This window comes from Anolis sagrei, chromosome 13 (genome assembly GCF_037176765.1).
Source record: "Anolis sagrei isolate rAnoSag1 chromosome 13, rAnoSag1.mat, whole genome shotgun sequence".
Classification (NCBI taxonomy): Eukaryota; Metazoa; Chordata; class Lepidosauria; order Squamata; family Dactyloidae; genus Anolis; species Anolis sagrei.
In genome coordinates this window covers 5,333,706-5,352,989 of record NC_090033.1, presented here as the reverse complement: position 1 = coordinate 5,352,989, position 19,284 = coordinate 5,333,706, and the positions used below count along the sequence as shown (strand labels likewise).

General features: G+C 45.8%; 1 protein-coding gene across 3 annotated transcripts in view; it reads left to right on the top strand.

The window, feature by feature from the left end:
* Positions 1 to 19,284, top strand: part of DVL1 (dishevelled segment polarity protein 1) — a 75,637-nt gene that overhangs the window by 19,182 nt on the left and 37,171 nt on the right. For all 3 annotated transcript variants that reach the window (XM_060758964.2, XM_060758962.2, XM_060758967.2), the window contains exons 2-4: positions 7,481 to 7,550; positions 13,243 to 13,364; positions 17,459 to 17,571. In XM_060758964.2, coding sequence (XP_060614947.2) covers positions 7,481 to 7,550; positions 13,243 to 13,364; positions 17,459 to 17,571 — 305 coding nt within the window. The remainder of the gene's footprint in view (positions 1 to 7,480; positions 7,551 to 13,242; positions 13,365 to 17,458; positions 17,572 to 19,284) is intronic.

The window sequence follows — 19,284 nt, the reverse complement described above, 5'->3', positions numbered from 1 at the left end:
CAGATAGATATGCACACAGCACTTACATGCAGCCACAAGAGGGCAGCATATAGATAGAAAGACTATGTTAGAGGAAGAGATGAAAAATGAACTACAGAAGAAGTCAATGCATGATCTTCTACGTCTTTGTACTCCAAGGAAAGTCCTACTTCCTTGGGTTTGGAGCATTTTGTTGCAGATCGGTTGTCTTTAGCGTTTGGTGGCTTCAAAGGCCAAAAAGAAGCAAACGGGGGCTGTTGTTTGGAAAGGAATTTGTGTCATCGAGTGGAGTGAGTGGGTGAGGACATAGACTCCAATTGAGAATGAATTTTGGGAGGTTTTGGCGACTGGTTGCTTGCAAATGTTCTGTTTTTTAAACCAGCAGAGCCACAGAAACAATTCCAAAGCATTCTGGGTGGGGCGAGATTTCGCTAGGAAAACATAGCCAAGGGATGCCGAAGGCTGGGCCCTTTTCCTGTGGGGTGGGCTCGCAAAGGGAAAGGCAACTTTGGAAAAACAGATCCGTTACGGCGCTTGAAGGCAATGCCTCCAAAGGAGTCTCCACAGAATCTAGCCGCACTTTTCGGCAGAGAAGGCTAAAGGCCTCGTAAAACGGTCAAGTCGCATTAATTTGGCAGTGTAGACCTTCTTTTTGGAACCCGAGTCTTGTCAATCAAGCCTTCAGCTTCTGATTCCTTTCTGTATTAATACCTTTCGATAGATTTCCCCCACTTTTGCAATTTTCTAAACCTGTGCATTTTCCTTTTTTAAAAAACACTTGCTGTGGGTTTTCCAGTAGCACTCTCTCCTGACATTTCGCCCACATCTATGGCAGGCATCCACAGAAGTTGCAAGTAACATTGGAAACTAGGCAAGTGGGGTTTTTATATATATGTAGAATGAGGTCCAGGGTGGGAGAAAGGACTCTTATTTATTTATATTTATTTACTTACGACATTTATATGCCGTACTTCTCACCTTGAAGGGGACTCAGAGCGGCTTACAAGATATATATGCATACAATATATTATTAGCATAGTACAATTTACTTACTTACTTTACTTTATATCAGTACTAGCTGTCCCCTGCCACACATTGCTGTGGCCCACTCTGGTGGTCATGGGGGTTCTGTGTTTGGCCCAATTCTATCGTCGGTGGGGTTCAGAATGCTCCGTGATTGTAGGTGAACTACAAATCCCAGCAACTACAACACCCAAATGTCAAGATTCTATTTTCTCCAATCTCCACCAGTATTCACATTTGGGCATCTTGAGTATTCGTGTAGAGTTTGGACCAGATCCATCATTGTTTGAGTCCACAGTGATCTCTGGATGTAGGTGAACTACAACTCCAAAACCAAAGGACACTGCCCACCAAACCCTTCCAGTATTTTCTGTTGGTCATGGGAGCTCTGTGTGCCAAGTTTGGTTCAATTCCATCGTTGGTGGTGTTCAGAATGCTCTTTGGAATCTCTGTGGGAGAAGGGCCTCGATGTGTTAGTAGGCCTCAGTATAAGAAGGCCTCAGTGTTAGTTAGCCTCAGTGTGAGGGAGTCCTCAGTCTAAGAGAGCGCTGTCTGTTGGAGGCAAGTGTGAATGTTGCAATTGGTTGCTAGCTTAGTAGCCATCAATCTGTGAGATATCTCTTTGGGAGAAGGGCCCTCGGTGTGTTAGTAGGCCTCAGCATGAGAAGGCCTCAGTGTTAGCTTGCCTCAGTGTGAGGGAGTCCTCAGTCTAAGAGAGCGCTATCTGTTGGAGACAAGTGTGAATGTTGCAATTGGTTGATAGCTTAGTAGCCCTCAATCTGTGAGAAATCTCCGTGGGAGAAGGGCCTCAGTGTGCTAGTAGGCCTCAGTATAAGAAGGCCTCAGTGTTAGTTAGCCTCAGTGTGAGGAAGTCCTCAGTCTAAGAGAGCGCTGTCTGTTGGAGGCAAGTGTGAATGTTGCAATTGGTTGATAGCTTAGTAGCCCTCAATCTGTGAGAAATCTCTGTGGGAGAAGAGCCTCAGTGTGTTAGTAGGCCTCAGTATAAGAAGGCCTCAGTGTTAGTTAGCCTCAGTGTGAGGACGTCCTCAGTCTAAGAGAGCGCTGTCTGTTGGAGGCAAGTGTGAATGTTGCAATTGGTTGATAGCTTAGTAGCCCTCAATCTGTGAGAAATCTCTGTGGGAGAAGGGCCTCAGTGTGTTAGTAGACCTCAGTATAAGAAGGCCTCAGTGTTAGTTAGCCTCAGTGTGAGGACGTCCTCAGTCTAAGAGAGCGCTGTCTGTTGGAGGCAAGTGTGAATGTTGCAATTGGTTGATAGCTTAGTAGCCCTCAATCTGTGAGAAATCTCTGTGGGAGAAGGGCCTCAGTGTGTTAGTAGACCTCAGTATAAGAAGGCCTCAGTGTTAGTTAGCCTCAGTGTGAGGACGTCCTCAGTCTAAGAGAGCGCTGTCTGTTGGAGGCAAGTGTGAATGTTGCAATTGGTTGATAGCTTAGTAGCCCTCAATCTGTGAGAAATCTCTGTGGGAGAAGGGCCTCAGTGTGTTAGTAGACCTCAGTATAAGAAGGCCTCAGTGTTAGTTAGCCTCAGTGTGAGGACGTCCTCAGTCTAAGAGAGCGCTGTCTGTTGGAGGCAAGTGTGAATGTTGCAATTGGTTGATAGCTTAGTAGCCCTCAATCTGTGAGAAATCTCTGTGGGAGAAGAGCCTCAGTGTGTTAGTAGGCCTCAGTATAAGAAGGCCTCAGTGTTAGTTAGCCTCAGTGTGAGGACGTCCTCAGTCTAAGAGAGCGCTGTCTGTTGGAGGCAAGTGTGAATGTTGCAATTGGTTGATAGCTTAGTAGCCCTCAATCTGTGAGAAATCTCTGTGGGAGAAGGGCCTCAGTGTGTTAGTAGACCTCAGTATAAGAAGGCCTCAGTGTTAGTTAGCCTCAGTGTGAGGACGTCCTCAGTCTAAGAGAGCGCTGTCTGTTGGAGGCAAGTGTGAATGTTGCAATTGGTTGATAGCTTAGTAGCCCTCAATCTGTGAGAAATCTCTGTGGGAGAAGGGCCTCAGTGTGTTAGTAGACCTCAGTATAAGAAGGCCTCAGTGTTAGTTAGCCTCAGTGTGAGGACGTCCTCAGTCTAAGAGAGCGCTGTCTGTTGGAGGCAAGTGTGAATGTTGCAATTGGTTGATAGCTTAGTAGCCCTCAATCTGTGAGAAATCTCTGTGGGAGAAGGCCTCAGTGCATTAGTAGACCTCAGTATGAGAAGGCCTCAGTGTTAGTTAGCCTCAGTGTCAATTTCTGCTTGACTACCACTTTAAAAAGGAAAACAAGGAATGAGAAAAGGAGAAAGGGAGGCGGACGACAACAAGGGATTCTGCGGAAATATATATATGCGTTCCGTGATCCGCTGTGAGTCCCCTTCGGGGTGAGAAGGGCGGAATATAAATGCTGTAAACAAATAAATAAGTAAGTAAATAATACTGGGAGCTCAAGGTTCCCTTTGAACAAAATGAAACACACACATCCACGGCTTCCTGGCTTTGTTTACGTAGCCCTGCCAGCGTTTTCTGTTTGCCTCTCACCCACTTGAAAGCCGAACTGGCTCTCCCGTGTTTTCGGTGCTTGTCAAGGCACGTCACAGAGCCAGCGTTGGTTGGTTTGGCAAGCCGCGAAGGACGTTCCTCCAACTCACCAAAACGATGAGAGCGGGGTTGGTGAGCAGAGATAAGAGTCTTCATTCTAACTTCAGAAACAAACCTAGAACAGATGCCCTTGCAAAGCCACTATGGCAATGTTTCCCAACCTTCCTAATGCCGCGACCCCTTAATACACTTCCTCATCTTGTGATCCCCACCCATAATATTATTTTCGTTGCTACTTCTTAACCGTAATTTTGCTGCTGTCATGAATCATAATGTAAATATCTGATATGCAGGATGTATTTTCATTCACTGGACCAAAATTTGGCACAAATACACGATACGCCCACATTTCAATATTGGGGGGAATTGATTTTGTCATTTGGGATTTGTCGTTGTTGGGATTTATAGTTCACCTGCCATCAAAGAGCATTCTGAACTCTACGAACAATAGAATTGAACCAAAGTTGGCACACTGAACTCCCATGACCAACAGAAAATACTGGAAGGGTTTGATGGGCATTGATCTTGAATTTTGGAGTTGTAGTTCACCTACATCCAGAGAGCACTCCTGATCTCACCAGGAAGGGGTCCTTACCCCCAGCTTGAGAAATTCTGGCTTAGGTGGGCTGAAGGTCAGGTGCTCACTGCATTATGGCCTCTGTGTATATTAGCTATGACAGTGTGTGTTCCAAGATATCATCAAATATATCACGTCACCCTTCCATCTTGCCCAAATCCTTCTTGAATTGCCTTGCCCACCAACGCAGGGTCTGGAATGCTTGTGCCGAGGAAGTTGAGCTCCTCTAAGCGCTCCGTTCCATGAGGGCATTCCATGTGGGCATGATGTGCGCATGAGGCACGCCGCTTGGTGCCCAAGGTTGGCAGGCATCAAAGGTATCTTGAGTTCCCGCTCTGAGGGCGAATGGCATTGGCTCCGTACCGAACAGCCCTGCAGAACAAGGTGAGCGTGTTGCTCATTTGCTGGGAAGCGACCCACCCACCACTGCTTGCGCTCGGCTGAATGCAAACTATTGCTGACGCGAGCTTTCACAACATTCCCAACTCCGTTGTGTCCGGGCGAATCACCAGCTCGTCTATGCACTGAAACATGTTGGGCATTCAGCCTCTCTGGCGTGACGCTTCAAAATGATCTTTGGTCTGTCTGCTTCGGGTGACAAGGCAAAATCCCTTTGCAACGCCAAAGCAAAGTGGCTAAGAGTACAGCTTGGGGAAAACAAATATCTTTTTCAGACTTGACCACCCTGAATTCCCCAGTGATATGGAATTCTGGGTGTTAGAATTTGAATAAGGTGCATTTACACTGTGGAATTAATGCACTTTAGACCAACTGTACACAAATCCCCCAGGGAGGCAGCCAGTGGTTCCTCCAGTGTTGTTTATTAGCCTGTTATAATGATTTGTGAGAGACAGTTGCTTCAGTTGAGGCAACGTCAGGATAACGCCAAGTTTCATGCACCAAGTTCTGCCTAGTTGAGGCAACGTCAGGATAATGCCAAGTTTCTGTCTAGCTCTCTCTCTTCAAAATGATCTTTGGTCTGTCTGCTTCGGGTGACAAGGCAAAATCCCTTTGCAACGCCAAAACAAAGTGGCTAAGAGTCCAGCTTGGGGAAAACAAATACCTTTTTCAGACTAGACCACCCTGAATGCCCCAGCAATATGGAATTCTGGGTGTTAGAATTTGAATAGGGTGCATCTACACTGTGGAATTAATGCACTTTAGACCAACTGTACACAAATCCCCCAGGGAGGCAGCCAGTGGTTCTTCCGGTGTTGTTTATTAGCCTGTTATCATGATTTGTGAGAGACAATTGCTTCAGTTGAGACAATGTCAGGATAATGCCAAGTTTCATGCACCAAGTTCTGCCTAGCTCTCTGGCATGACTCTTCAAAATGATCTTTGGTCTGTCCACTTCGGGTGACAAGGCAAAATCCCTTTGCAACGCCAAAGCAAAGTGGCTAAGAGTACTGCTTGGGGAAAACAAATACCTTTTTCAGACTAGACCACCCTGAATGCCCCAGTGATATGGAATTCTGGGTGTTAGAATTTGAATAAGGTGCATTTACACTGTGGAATTAATGCTCTTTAGACAGATCCCCTGGGGAGACAGCCAGTGGTTCTTCCAGTGTTGTTTATTAGCCTGTTATAATGATTTGTGAGAGACAATTGCTTCAGTTGAGGCAACGTCAGGATAATGCCAAGTTTCATGCACCAAGTTCTGCCTAGTTCTCTGGCGTGACTCTTCAAAATGATCTTAGGGTGCATCTACACTATGGAATTAATGCTCTTTAGACAGATCCCCGGGGAGGCAGCCAGTGGCTCTTCCAGTGTTGTTTATTAGCCTGTTATAATGATTTGTGAGAGACAATTGCTTCAGTTGAGGCAACGTCAGGATAATGCCAAGTTTCATGCACCAAGTTCTGCCTAGCTCATGTTTTGCCTATGGGATATACTTCTGTATTGTTCGTTCATTTATTTAAAACATTTATATTCCGCCCATCTCACCCCGAAGGGGACTCAGGGCGGAGCACAGCATATATACAGCAAACATTCACTGCCGGGACACAAATTCTTATATACATACATCTATATAAATAAAAATGTAATGTTCGTTTGTGGGATTAACAGAACTCAAAAACCACTGGACGAATTGACACCAAATTTGGACACAAGACACCTGACAACCCAATGTATGTCCTTCATTAAAAAAAATTGATTTTGTCATTTGGGAGTTGTAGTTGCTGGGATTTATAGTTCACCTACAATCAAAGAGCATTCTGAACCCCACCAACGATGGAATTGAACCAAACTTGGCACACAGTTCTCCCATGACCAACCGAAAATACTGGAAGGGTTTGGTGAGCAGTGTCCTTTGGTTTTGGAGTTGTAGTTCACCTACATCCAGAGAGCACTGTGGACTCAAACAATGATGTATCTGTACGCGAACACTCAATATGCCCAAATGTGAACACTGGTGGAGTTTGGGGAAAAATAGAATCTTGACATTTGGGAGCTGTAGTTGTTGGGATTTATAGTTCACCTATAATCACAGAGCATTCTGAACCCCATCGACGATAGAATTGGGCCAGACCTCCCACACAGAACCCCCATGTGGGCCACGGCAATGCATGGCAGGGGACGGCTAGTAAACATTAAAAGCATTTATCAAAATATTAAAATACACAATTTAAAATCGTCCCAGTCAAATCTAATTGGCCTGGTAATCTTTCCTATTGCCGCTTTATTGCCGTGTCCCGAAAGCTTGGTCCCGCAGCCAAGTTTTGACCATCCTTCTAAAGGACAGGAGAGAGGGGGCCGACCTGATCCCACCAGGAAGGGAGTTCCATAGACAGGGAGCAATCACTGAGAAGGCCCTGCCTCTCATCCCCACCAATCGTGCCTGTGACAATGGCGGGATGGAAACTAGGGTCTTAATCATGGATTCAAGTGCCTAGTTTCATGGATTTCCTTTTACTCTTTGTTCCTGTCTTCTTTTGTATCGAATGAACTAAATTGGATTACTTTTACTGTGGATTGCTTTTTTTTTACTTCTTTGGCTACATATATTCCTAAATAAACTGCTTGCTGATTTTACCCAGCTGGTGTGGTGTTTAAATTCAGAGGTGATTCTGCTCTGGAGTACGACAACCAAATTGTTACAAGCATTGTATTTTCAAGAAAGATCTTGTAAATAAGTCGTTTTTACAACTGTTGTGGAAAGTGTTTTGTGGAGCGCCATAAATTTTTGCACCGTCTTTCTTGGACTGTCTGAAAGCAATTGTCACTATTTCAGGTGGACAATTTTGGGGTGTTTTGGAAGAGGGATACTCAACCTGTCTCCCACTCCTGATGTTTCTCCCTTCTTATTTCCCCGCAGGGTGGTAAAGGAAGAGATCTCCGATGACAATGCAAGGTTGCCGTGCTTCAACGGACGTGTCGTGTCCTGGGTATGTTGGATCCAATCTTTTTGTTTGGGCAGCGTATCGCCAAAAGTGCCCAGAAAGCATTGCTTGGGTTCAGTCTCTTGTTTGGGTCATTTGGATGGTGCTTGGAAATGACTCAGAGGACTTAAGCCAAGTGAAGGTGGATTTACGGCTGTTTAGACTCTCTCTGTGTCTGTATTTATCCTCCTCAAACATTCCGTATTTGCCTTCCTCCAATCCCAAAGATATCTCAGTGTTCGTTTCTAGCTTTCTCAATTGTTGGAGATGAAGTGCTGCCATGACAATACGAGAGTGCGTCAAAAAGTGCCTCCATCACTCTAACTTTTCTTTCTCTCGCAGCTACTGGACTATCTATGCATGTTATGAGACAGGCTGTCGTATGTGAAGCTCCAGTGTGAAGGTTGAACTTTATTTGTGTTATAGAAACCTTTTTCTTGTAAATAGTGCAACCATTTTTATTACAAAAGTGTGAGTCAAGCATTGAAAGAGTCAGTGGGACAAAGCTAGTGTCATCCTGAAGGGTATGAGGTAAACCTCAGTGTGAGAGAAGCCTCGTGTGAGAGAGCTCCAGTGTGAAAGCTGCTGCCTGTAAAACTACTATCAATTTGTTTATTTATGTTATGGAACGTCCTTCCCGGCCAAAGCTAGTGCTGTCCTGAAGGGTGTGAGGTAAACCTCAGTGTGAGAGAAGTCTTGTGTGAGAGAGCTCCAGTGTGAAAGCTGCTGCATGTAAAACGACTATCAATTTGTTTATTTATGTTATGGAAAGTCCTTCCCGGCCAAAGCTAGTGTTGTCCTGAAGGGTGTGAGGTAAACCTCAGTGAGAGGGAAGCCTCGTGTGAGAGAGCTCCAGTGTGAAGGCTGCTGTGTGTAAAGCTACTATCTATTTGTTTATTTATGTTATGGAAACCTAGTTCTTGTAAATAGTGCAGTCATTTTTATTACAAAAGTGTGAGTCAAGCCTTGAAAGAGTTAGTAGGCTGAAGCCTGTTAGAGTCAGTGGGCCAAAGCTAGTGTTGCCCTGAAGGGTGTGAGGTAAACCTCAGTGTGAGAGAAGCCTCGTGTGAGAATGCCCCAGTGTGAAGGCTGCTGTATGTAAAGCTACTATCTATTTGTTTATTTGTGTTATGGAAACCTAGTTATTGTAAATAGTGCAACCATTTTTATTACAAAAGTGTGAGCCAAGCATTGAAAGAGTTAGTAGGCCAAAGCCTGTTGGAGTCAGTGTCGTCCCAAAGGGTGTGAGGTAAACCTCAGTGTGAGAGAAGCCTTGTGTGAGAGAGCTCCAGTGTGTAAAGCTACTATCTATTTGTTTATTTATGTTATGGAAACCTAGTTCTTGTAAATCATGCAGTCATTTTTATTACAAAAGTGTAAGTCAAGCCTTGAAAGAGTTAGTAGACTAAAGCCTGTTAGAGTCAGTGGGCCAAAGCTAGTGTCGTCCTGAAGGGTGTGAGGTGAAACCTCAGTGTGAGAAAGCTCCAGTGTGAAGGCTGCTGCATGTAAAGCTATTATCTATTGACTTATTTGTGTTTTGGAAATCTAGTTCTTGCAAATAGTGCAACCGTTTTTATTACAAAAGTGTGAGTAAAGCCTTGAAAATAATACTTATTTTATTGTGATGATATTTTTGTTAAAAAGGTAAAGGTAGTCCCCTGACATTAAGTCCAGTCATGTCTGACTCTGGGGGTTGGTGCTCATCTCCATTTCTAAGCCAAAGAGCCAGCGTTGTCCGTAGACACCTCCAAGGTCATGTGGCCGGCATGACTGCATGGAGCGCCGTTACCTTCCCGCCAGAGCGGTACCTATTGATCTTCTCACATTTGCATATTTTTGTTACTTTGCATTTATTTTGCTGGCCTCATGTAAGCCGCCCCGAGTCCCCTTTGGCGCGGTATAAATAAAGTTTATCATTATTATTATTGAAAGAGTTAGTAGGCCAAAACCTGTTAGAGTCAGTGGGCCAAAGCAAGTGTCATCCTGAAGGGTGTGAGGTAAACCTCAGTGTGAGAAAAATGCCAGTGTGAAGGCTGCTGCATGTAAAGCTACTATCTATTTGTTTATTTGTGTTCTGGAAACCTAGTTCTTGTAAATAGTGCAACCCTGAATTTTTCCAAAATAGTTTTGATGCTTACTTACTTAGGTGATCCCTCGTTTTCCAAGTAAGATTGTCCTCCAAGTTCGGTGTCCTGGCGGTGGGTCCGTAGGTGACTGTGAACCCTATTCTTGATCTGCATCTTCTGCAGTGAGGGCATCAGTTTCCAGGTGGGAGGCAGTCCCAGTCGGGGTTGGCTTGACGCGCCTTCCTCTTGGCACGTTTCTCTCTGTAGCCTTCCATTCATGCCTCTTCAAATTCTACAGCACTGCTGGTCACAGCTGACCTCCAGCTAGAGCACTCAAGTCCTCCAGCTAGAGCACCCAAGAGCCCTTGAGTTTTGATGCCTGGGTTCAACGATGGTGCATATTTGTCCAAATTGATGGCGTCTATGTTGAACAGTAGTGTTTAGTAGAGGACCGTTCAGGCCATGATCTGTAGCAACTCCTGTTCTTATGTGTTCATTCGTAAAGTTTTTATGACATAGGGGATGCTGGGTAACATAGGGGATGCTGGGGATTGTAGTTGGTTGCGCTTGAACGGAGGATTTGAAAGGCTCCTTCCTCAACTATACATCCCTGGATCTCATAGGAAGGAGCAGTGGACCCATTTGCCCACTCTTGATTTCTCAGTATTTTGGCCCCACTTCCATTTGGCTGCTGGCTCACCCTTCTTTTGCATTCCTTTTCCTTGTAAGGTTGGCCTCATGGGATCGGGACCAAGCCCAGCTATTTGGCGCCCTTTCCTTTGCAAGGAGTGGCGTGTTGTGTATGTGTAAAATCACAATGGATGCTTAGTAGGTTCTGTTAAGACTCCTCATTTTACTCTTGACAGTCCAACCTCAGCTGACCGTTTGTGCACAGTGGGTTGGCCATTGTCGGCAACTCCTCTCCCCTCTGCCCTTTGCGGAGATTGCCATCAACACAACTGCCTTTTCCCTTATTTATTTATTTACTTATTTTAAAATCCCATTTGCCGTTTGGGACTGGCGCGGTTTCCCGATTGGCTCGCGGTGATGTCATGCTTCTTTTCTCCAACCGCAGTATATCGGGGTGGGGAAGAAAAAAATACCTACCGATTTTCCTTTTGTGCAATCGCACATGTACACTTTCCCTGCCTTGCAGGGCTTCCCCTATCTCCACAATCCCTATTCAACCCTGTCCCGGGTTGAGAGGCACCATGCGGAGATACGTTGGCTCCGTAATCCACCGCCGACCAGGCAGAGCCATTGTGGAAAGCTTATTATTATTAGGATGTGTATGGAACTGGCTGCATTGTGGAATTGACAAAAGACAAAGGCTCAGATCGGCCTGAACCAGAATAGGTTCGACTCTAGAACGTTCACAACCGCCATTTCTGCGCTGTCTGAACGAGCCTTTCTAAAAATAATGTTTACGAAATGCAGAAATGCCCCAGCTTCTGCCAAACTAGCTGTTTGAAAACATGCAAATGTGAGTAGATCAATAGGTACCGCTCCGGTGGTAAGGTAATGGCGCTCCATGCAGTCATGCCAATCACATGACCTTGGAGGTGTCTACGGACGACACCGGCTCTTCGGCTTAGGAATGGAGATGAGCACCAACCCCCAGAGTCGGACATGACTGGATTTAATGTCAAGGGAAAACCTATTGCTCCCAGACTGAGGTCTTTCTCCCACTGAGGCAAACTAACACTGAAGCCTACTAACACACTGAGGCCCTTAATGTCTGGGGAAATCCTTTACCTATCGTTTTCCTACAACGAAGATGGGGGGAAACTTCAGTGATTCTACAGTATTTATGAATATCAGGGGAAAACCTATTGCTCCCAGACTGAGGCCTTTCTCCCACTGAGGCGAACTAACACTGAAGCCTACAAACACACTGAGGCCCTTAATGTCAGGGGAAATCCTTAACCTATTGTTTTCCTACAACGAAGATGGGGGAAAACTTCAGTGATTGTACAGTATTTATGAATGTCAGGGGAAAACCTATTGCTTCCAGACTGAGGTCTTTCTCCCACTGAGGTGAACTAACACTGAGGCCTACAAACACACTGAGGCCCTTAATTTCAGGGGAAATCCTTTACCTAACCATTTTCCTACAACGAAGATGAGGGAAAACTTCAGTGATTGTACAGTATTTATGAATATCAGGGGAAAACCTATTGCTCCCAGACTGAGGCCTTTCTCCCACTGAGGCAAACTAACTCTGAAGCCTACAAACACACTGTCTAAGGAAATCCTTTACCTATTGTTTTCCTACAACGAAGATGAGGGAAAACTTCAGTGATTGTACAGTATTTATGAATGTCAGGGGAAAACCTATTGCTCCCAGACTGAGGCCTTTCTCCCACTGAGGTGAACTAACACTGAAGCCTACAAACACACTGTCTAAGGAAATCCTTTACCTATCGTTTTCCTACAATGAAGATGGGGGGAAACTTCAGTGATTGTACAGTATTTGTGAATATCAGGGGAAAACCTATTGCTCCCAGACTGATGCCTTTCTCCCACTGAGGCGAACTAGCACTGAAGCCTACAAACACACCGAGGCTCTTAAAATCAGGGGAAATCCTTTACCTATCGTTTTCCTACAATGAAGATGGGGGAAAACTTCAGTGATTGTATTTATGAATGAGAGAAGTGTTATGAAATTACAGAAATGTGGACATAAGAAATGTGGACATCAGAAAGAGTGTGCAAGGCTGGAGGCAAGCTCACGCAAGTGAGTCCCTTTGAGACATGGGGTTCTATGTTGGCCATTGGAAGGGTTTGGTGGGCATTGATCTTGAGTTTTGGAGTTATAGTTCGCCTACATCCAGAGTGCGCTGTGGGCTCAAACAATGATAGATCTGGACCCAACCTGGCACAGATATTCAATAAGCCCAAATGTGAATACTGGTGGAGTTTGGGAAAAATAGACCTTGACATTTGGGAGTTGTAGTTGCTGGAATTTATAGTTCACCTACAATCATAGAGCATTCTGAACCCCAGCAACAATAGAATTGAACCAGTCTTGGCACAGAACTCCCATGACCAACAGAAAATACTGGAAGGGTTTGGTGGGCATTGACCTTTAGTTTGGGAGTTATAGTTCACATACATCCAGAGAGCATTGTGGACTCAAACAGTGATGGATCTGGACCAAACCTTGCACACATATTCAATATGCCCAAATGTTATTACTGGTGGAGTTTGGGGACACAAGACATTTAACAACCCAATGTATGTCCTTCACTAAAAAAAAAAAATGATTTTGTCATTTGGGAGTTGTAGTTGCTGGGATTTATAGTTCACCTACAATCAAAGAGCATTCTGAACCTCACCAACGATGGAATTGAACCAAACTTGGCACACAGTTCTCCCATGACCAACAAAATACTGGAAGGGTTTGGTGGTGTCCTTTGGTATTGGAGTTGTAGTTCACCTATATCCAGAGAGCACTGTGGACTCAAACAGTGATGGATCTGGACCAAACCTGGCACAGATACTCAATATGCCCAAATGTGAATACTGGTGGAGTTTGGGGAAAACAGATCTTGACATTTGGGAGTTGTAGTTGCTGGGATTTATAGTTCACCTTCAATCTCTAACTCCCTTCCTGATTTTGACTCTTTCAGCTGGTCCTGGCCGAAAGCGCTCATTCGGACGCCGGTTCTCAATGCACTGAAAGCCACCCCGACCTTCCTCCTCCCCTTGAAAGAACCGGAGGCATCGGAGACTCCCGGCCGCCCTCCTTCCAGTAAGTCTCTCTCTAATCTATAGTCCAAGGCGTTCTTTTATGCTCTAAGGAGCTCTTGATCCTCTCTGAAAAATTCAGGGTTAGTGCCTCTCCCACCGCCCCTGTGCTTGGACCGTGCCTCTCCCACCGCCTACTATGCCGTGGAATGCCTTTCCCCATTTGGATTAGAATCCGAAACGATTTTAACAGATCAGAGGGTTGGGCTGCAACTAAAAGTAGACTATTTTTAACAGGGAGATATGTACGTTGTTACGCGTAGGCAGAAAAGAAGTGAAGTACACATAGAGGTGACACCTAGTGTGCAAAGAGTCTATGTGAAAGGGATTTGGGGAGACTTCTCTAGTTAGTGGGTCAATCTAGTGTCGTCGTTAGGAGAGGGAGTAGGCAGAAGCCTGTTAGAGTCAGTGGGCCAAAGCTAGTGTCGTCCTGAGGAGAATGAGTAGGTCAAAGCTTGTTAAGAGTCAGTGGGCCAAAGCTAGTGTCATCCTGAGGAGAGTGAGTAGGTCGAAGCCTGTTAGAGTCAGTGTTCCAAAGCTAGTGTCGCTCTGAAGAGAGTGAGTAGGTCGAAGCCTGTTAAGAGTCATTGGGCCAAAGCTAGTGTCGTCCTGAAGAGAGCGAGTAGGCCGAAGCCTGTTAGTCCGTGGGCCAAAGCTAGTGTCGTCCTTAGGAGAGGGAGTAGGCTGAAGTCTGTAAGAGTCAGTGGGCCAAAGCTAGTTTTGTACTGAGGAGAGTGAGTAGGTCAAAGCTTATTAAGAGTCAGTGTTCCAAAGCTAGTGTCATCCTGAGGAGAGTGAGTAGACTGAAGTCTGTTAGGGTCAGTGGGTCAAAGCTAGTGTTGTCCTGAGGAGAGAGAGTAGGCCGAAGCCTGTTAGAGTCAGTGTTCCAAAGTTTGTGCCATCCTGAGGAGAGTGAGTAGACCAAAGCCTGTTAGAGTCAGTGGGCCAAAGCTAGTGTCGCCCTGAGGAGAGTGAGTAGACCGAAGCCTGTTAAGAGTCATTGAGCCAAAGCTAGTGTCATCCTTAGGAGAGTGAGTAGACCGAAGCTTGTTAGTCAGTGGGCCAAAGCTAGTGTCGTCCTTAGGAGAGTGAGTAGGCCGAAGCCTGTTAGAGTCAGTGGGCCAAAGCTAGTGTCGTCCTGAGAAGAAGGAGTAGGCCGAAGCCTGTTAGAGTCAGTGGGCCAAATTCTAGTGTCTTCCTTAGGAGAATGAGTAGGTCGAAGCCTGTTAAGAGTCATTGGGCCAAAGCTAGTGTCGTCCTTAGGAGAGGGAGTAGGCCAATGCCTGTTAGAGTCAGTGGGCCAAAGCTAGTGTCTTCCTTAGGAGAGAGAGTAGGCTGAAACCTGTTAGAGTCAGTGGGCCAAAGCTAGTTTTGTCCTGAGGAGAGTGAGTAGGTTGAAGCTTGTTAGTCAGTGGGCCAAAGCTAGTGTTGTCCTTAGGAGAGGGAGTAGGCCGAAGCCTGTTATGAGTGAGTGTTCCAAAGCTAGTGTTATCCTGAGGAGAGTGAGTAGGCCGAAGCCTGTAAGAATCAGTGAGCCAAAGCTAGTGTCATTCTGAGGAGAGTGAGTAGGCCGAAGCCTGTAAGAATCAGTGAGCCAAAGGTAGTGTCGTACTGAGGAGAGTAGGCCGAAGCCCGTTAGAGTCAGTGGGCAAAACTAGTGTCGTCCTGAGGAGAGAGAGTAGGCCGAAGACTGTTAGAATCAGTGGGACAATGATTTCAGGACAGTGAGTAGGCCAAAGCCTATTAGAGTTAGTGCACAAAAGTTATTGTTGACTTGAGGAGAGTGAGTCAGGTGAAGTCTGTTAGAGTTAGGAGACCAAATGTAGTGTCGTCCTGAGGAGAATGAAAAAGCCTCAGTGTGAGAGAGGTTTCAGTATGAGGAAGGTCTGATATGAGAAGGCCTGATGAGCGAAGCCTCATGTGAGAAAGCTCCAGTGTGAATGTTGCTGTGTGTAAATCTACTGTGTGTTTGTTTATTTGTGTTATGGAAACCTAGTTCTTGTAAATAGTGCAACCATATTATTCAGAGGAAAGCCTCAGATGGAAGAGATCATATTGGTCTGTGTCTTTTGCATCACTTTGCGCTACTGGTGCTGGATCATGCTGCTGCTAACAAGTTACTCTGTGGTGTATTTATGGAGAAGGTCTTTCATTAATAAGCCCACTCACCTGACATGGTGTAGTCACCTTCTCTGGAGGTTTTCAAGCTGAAGCTGGATGGCCATCTACTGGGAAGGCTTTGAATGTGTTTTCCTGCTTGGCAGGGAAGGTGGCGTGGATGTTTCTATGTTCCTACAATTCCTTGCTAAGGTTCTGCTGCCCTCTTGCGGCCATGCCATTGCGGAAGTGCGGTGTGTGTTGTCGGCGAGGCTCCCTCCTCCTTTGTCTCTTGGGCGCAGCAAAAAACTTTCCGTATCCCCTTTGTTGTGTTGTTGTTGTTGATGTTTCCTTGGCAGGTTTGCTTCCGTTTTCCTCATTGTTTCAATTCAGGGGGAAATAAACCACCAATAAAGAAAACAACTATACTTAATACACACATAAACATAAACATACTTGAACAACGATTACATAACAAATTACACAATTTGGCCGCTAGGTGGCTTACCTGATAGGTCAACTGTCAATTGTGGACAACACTAGCTTTGGCCCACAGACTCGAACAGGCTTCGGCCTACTCACTCTCCTCAGAATGACACTAGCTTTGGCCCACTGACTCTAACAGTCTTCGGCCTACTCACTCTCCTCAGAACGACACTAGCTTTGGCCCACTGACTCTTAACAGGCTTCGACCTACTCACTCTCCTCAGGATGACACTAGCTTTGGCCCACTGACTCTTACAGTAGCTTCGGTCTACTCACTCTCCTCAGGACGATACAAGCTTTAGCCCACTGACTATCAGGCTTTGGCCTACTCACTCTCATCAGGACAACACAATCTTTAGACTCTAACAGGCTTTGGCCTACTCACTCTCCTCAGGACGACACAAACCTTGCCCCATTGACTTTATCAGTCTATGGCCTACTCACTCTCCTCAGGACGACACTAGCTTTGGCCCACTGATTCTAACAGACTTTGACCTACTCATTCTCCTCAGGATGACACTAGCTTTGCCCCACTGACTCTTAACAGGCTTCGACCTACTCACTCTCCTCAGGATGACACTAGCTTTGGCCCCACTGACTCTTACAGTAGCTTCGGTCTACTCACTCTCCTCAGGACGATACAAGCTTTAGCCCACTGACTCTTACAGACTTCGGCCTACTCACTCTCCTCAGGATGACACAAGCTTTCCCCACTGACTATCAGGCTTTGGCCAACTCACTCTCGTCAGGACAACACAATCTTTAGACTCTAACAGGCTTTGGCCTACTCACTCTCCTCAGGATGACACAAACTTTGCCCCATTGACTTTATCAGTCTTTGACCTACTCATTCTCCTCAGGATGACACTAGCTTTGCCCCACTGACTCTTAACAGGCTTCGACCTACTCACTCTCCTCAGGATGACACTAGCTTTGGCCCACTGACTCTTACAGTAGCTTCGGTCTACTCACTCTCCTCAGTACGAAACTAGCTTTGCCCCACTGACTCTTACAGGCTTCGGTCTACTCACTCTCCTCAGGATGACACTAGCTTTAGCCCACTGACTCTTAACAGGCTTCGGCCTACTCATTCTCTTCAGTACAAAACTAGCTTTGCCCCACTGACTCTAACAGACTTTGACCTACTCACTCTCCTCAGGACGACACAAGCTTTAGCCCACTGACTCTAATGGGCTTCGGCCTACTCCCTCTCCTCAGGACGGCACAAACTTTAGCCGACTGAGTTTAACAGACTTTGACCTACTCACTCTCCGCTGGACGACCCTAGCTTTGCTCCACTGACTCTTAACAGGCTCCGGCCTACTCACTCTCCTCAGGACGACACAAGCTTTAGCCCACTGACTCTTACAGGCTTCGGCCTACTCACTCTCCTCAGGACGACACAAGCTTTATACCACTGACTCTTAAAGGCTTTGGTCTACTCACTTGGCTTTGAGCAATCCAGGTGTGCTTGAAATGCTAACCATCCCTTCTTGCCATCAATTTTCTTTGCAGCCCGAACGCTGCAAGTAGTCGAGATGGGCTGGACAACGAAACCGGGACGGAGTCGGTGGTCAGCCACAGGCGGGAGAGGCACCGGCGAAGGAACCGCGAAGGGCACGAAGACGGTAAGCCGGATCTACTCCTTTAACGGGCCTTTGGGATCAGTCTAGCACTCAGTTGAAAAATCACATGCTTTTCAGCTACTTTGGGATTTCAGTTGTGTGCAGATTGGCAACCTCCGGCAAGTGCTGTCTCGGAGTTTGAAATAGTTACTTTTTGTTTATTACCTGGCCAGTGTGGTTATGCTCCTTTCTTGGACTTTGTGTTGCTGTGAGTTTTCTGGGCTGTCTGGCCATTTTCCAGAAGCATTCTCTCCTGACATTTCGCCCACATCTGTGGCTGGTGTCCTCAGAGGTTGTGTTTGTTGGAAACTAGACAAGTGGGATTTGTATATCTGTGGAATAATGTCCAGGGTGGGAGAAAGGAACTCTTGTCTGTTTGAGGCAAGTATGAATGTTGCAATTGGCCACCTTGATTGGCACTCAATAGCCTTGTAGCTTCAAAGCCTGGCGGGTTGCTGCCTGGGGGCGGAATCCTTTGACTGGAGGGGTTAGCTGGCCCTGATTGATTCTAGTCTGGAATTCCCCTGTGAAATAATGTCCAGGGTGGGAGAAAGAACTTTTGTGGCCGGAATCAAGCACAACCTCCAGGACGCCGAAGTTGGGAAAAAGATGCTGACATAATACCTCTATCTGTTGTCTGTTTAACGGCATTGAATGTTTACTGTTTATGTGTTCTGTGATCCACCCTGATTCCCCTTTGGGGTGAGAAGGGCCGAATATAAATTCTGCAAATAAATAAGTAAATAAATAAACAAAATATCTGCTCATTTTGTAACATGGTGAGTGAATTCTCAGGCAGAGCAAGAGGGCCCAAAAGTTGTGCGACGGAGAAACAATAATTGCTCGGCACGAAGGGGAACGACAGAAGCAAGCGAGAGGGCTCTTTGTGGCGTTGGTCTCTGTGTTTCAATAAACAACAATATCTGCCCTTCCTCTTTTATCGAATTAGACCTTGGGCCTAATTAGCAGATATTCTGCCAGGAGGTCTGGAGCTTTCTGAAACAACCCCCCTCCTTTCCACCTTTGACAACAAGGGATTGGGAACGTCGACCGGATCCCACGAAAAGGAGCAAAAGCACAGTGCGGCAGTTAATTAGGAGCCGGGGAGTTTGGTTCTCAGGACCCCGGACAGAGTTGAAATCCTTTCTGCTTCTTTCTGTTTCCCAAGAAAAGGGGGGCTCCAATTATGGAGGTAATTAAGGGACCGACTTTACGAATGTTTTAGGTGGCTGGTCCAGCCGTTGTTGTTCTTTCCCCCATCACCGCAGGTGTCAAGTGTCTGCTATAATTGTGTCTCCTCTTGTGAAATGGACCGTTCGGATGTTTGTTGACTTTACAATGGGAACTTTGACGGGTCGGCGGATTAATGCTTGGCCGTGGGGAACGGATAGAGTATGAAGGACACAAACAGATGGCCGAATTTATTTTTTTCTCCTTATTTTTAATTAAAACTTTTATTGGAAAAAGTAGAAATAAAGAAAAGCATATGTATGGGAAAACTACCCTAAAATAAAGCAGAGCATCCAAAAACATAAACAGGATACTATAAGTTGAGCATCAGCTCATTAGCTATCAGAGCATGAAGTGCCGTGTGATGTAGTTAGGAGGCAAACATACAGAGTCCAATCTTAAAAAACCACAAAAGGTTTATTTACAATAATATGTTAGGGAAAACTACCCTAAAGTAAAGCAGAGCATCCAAAAACATAAACAGGA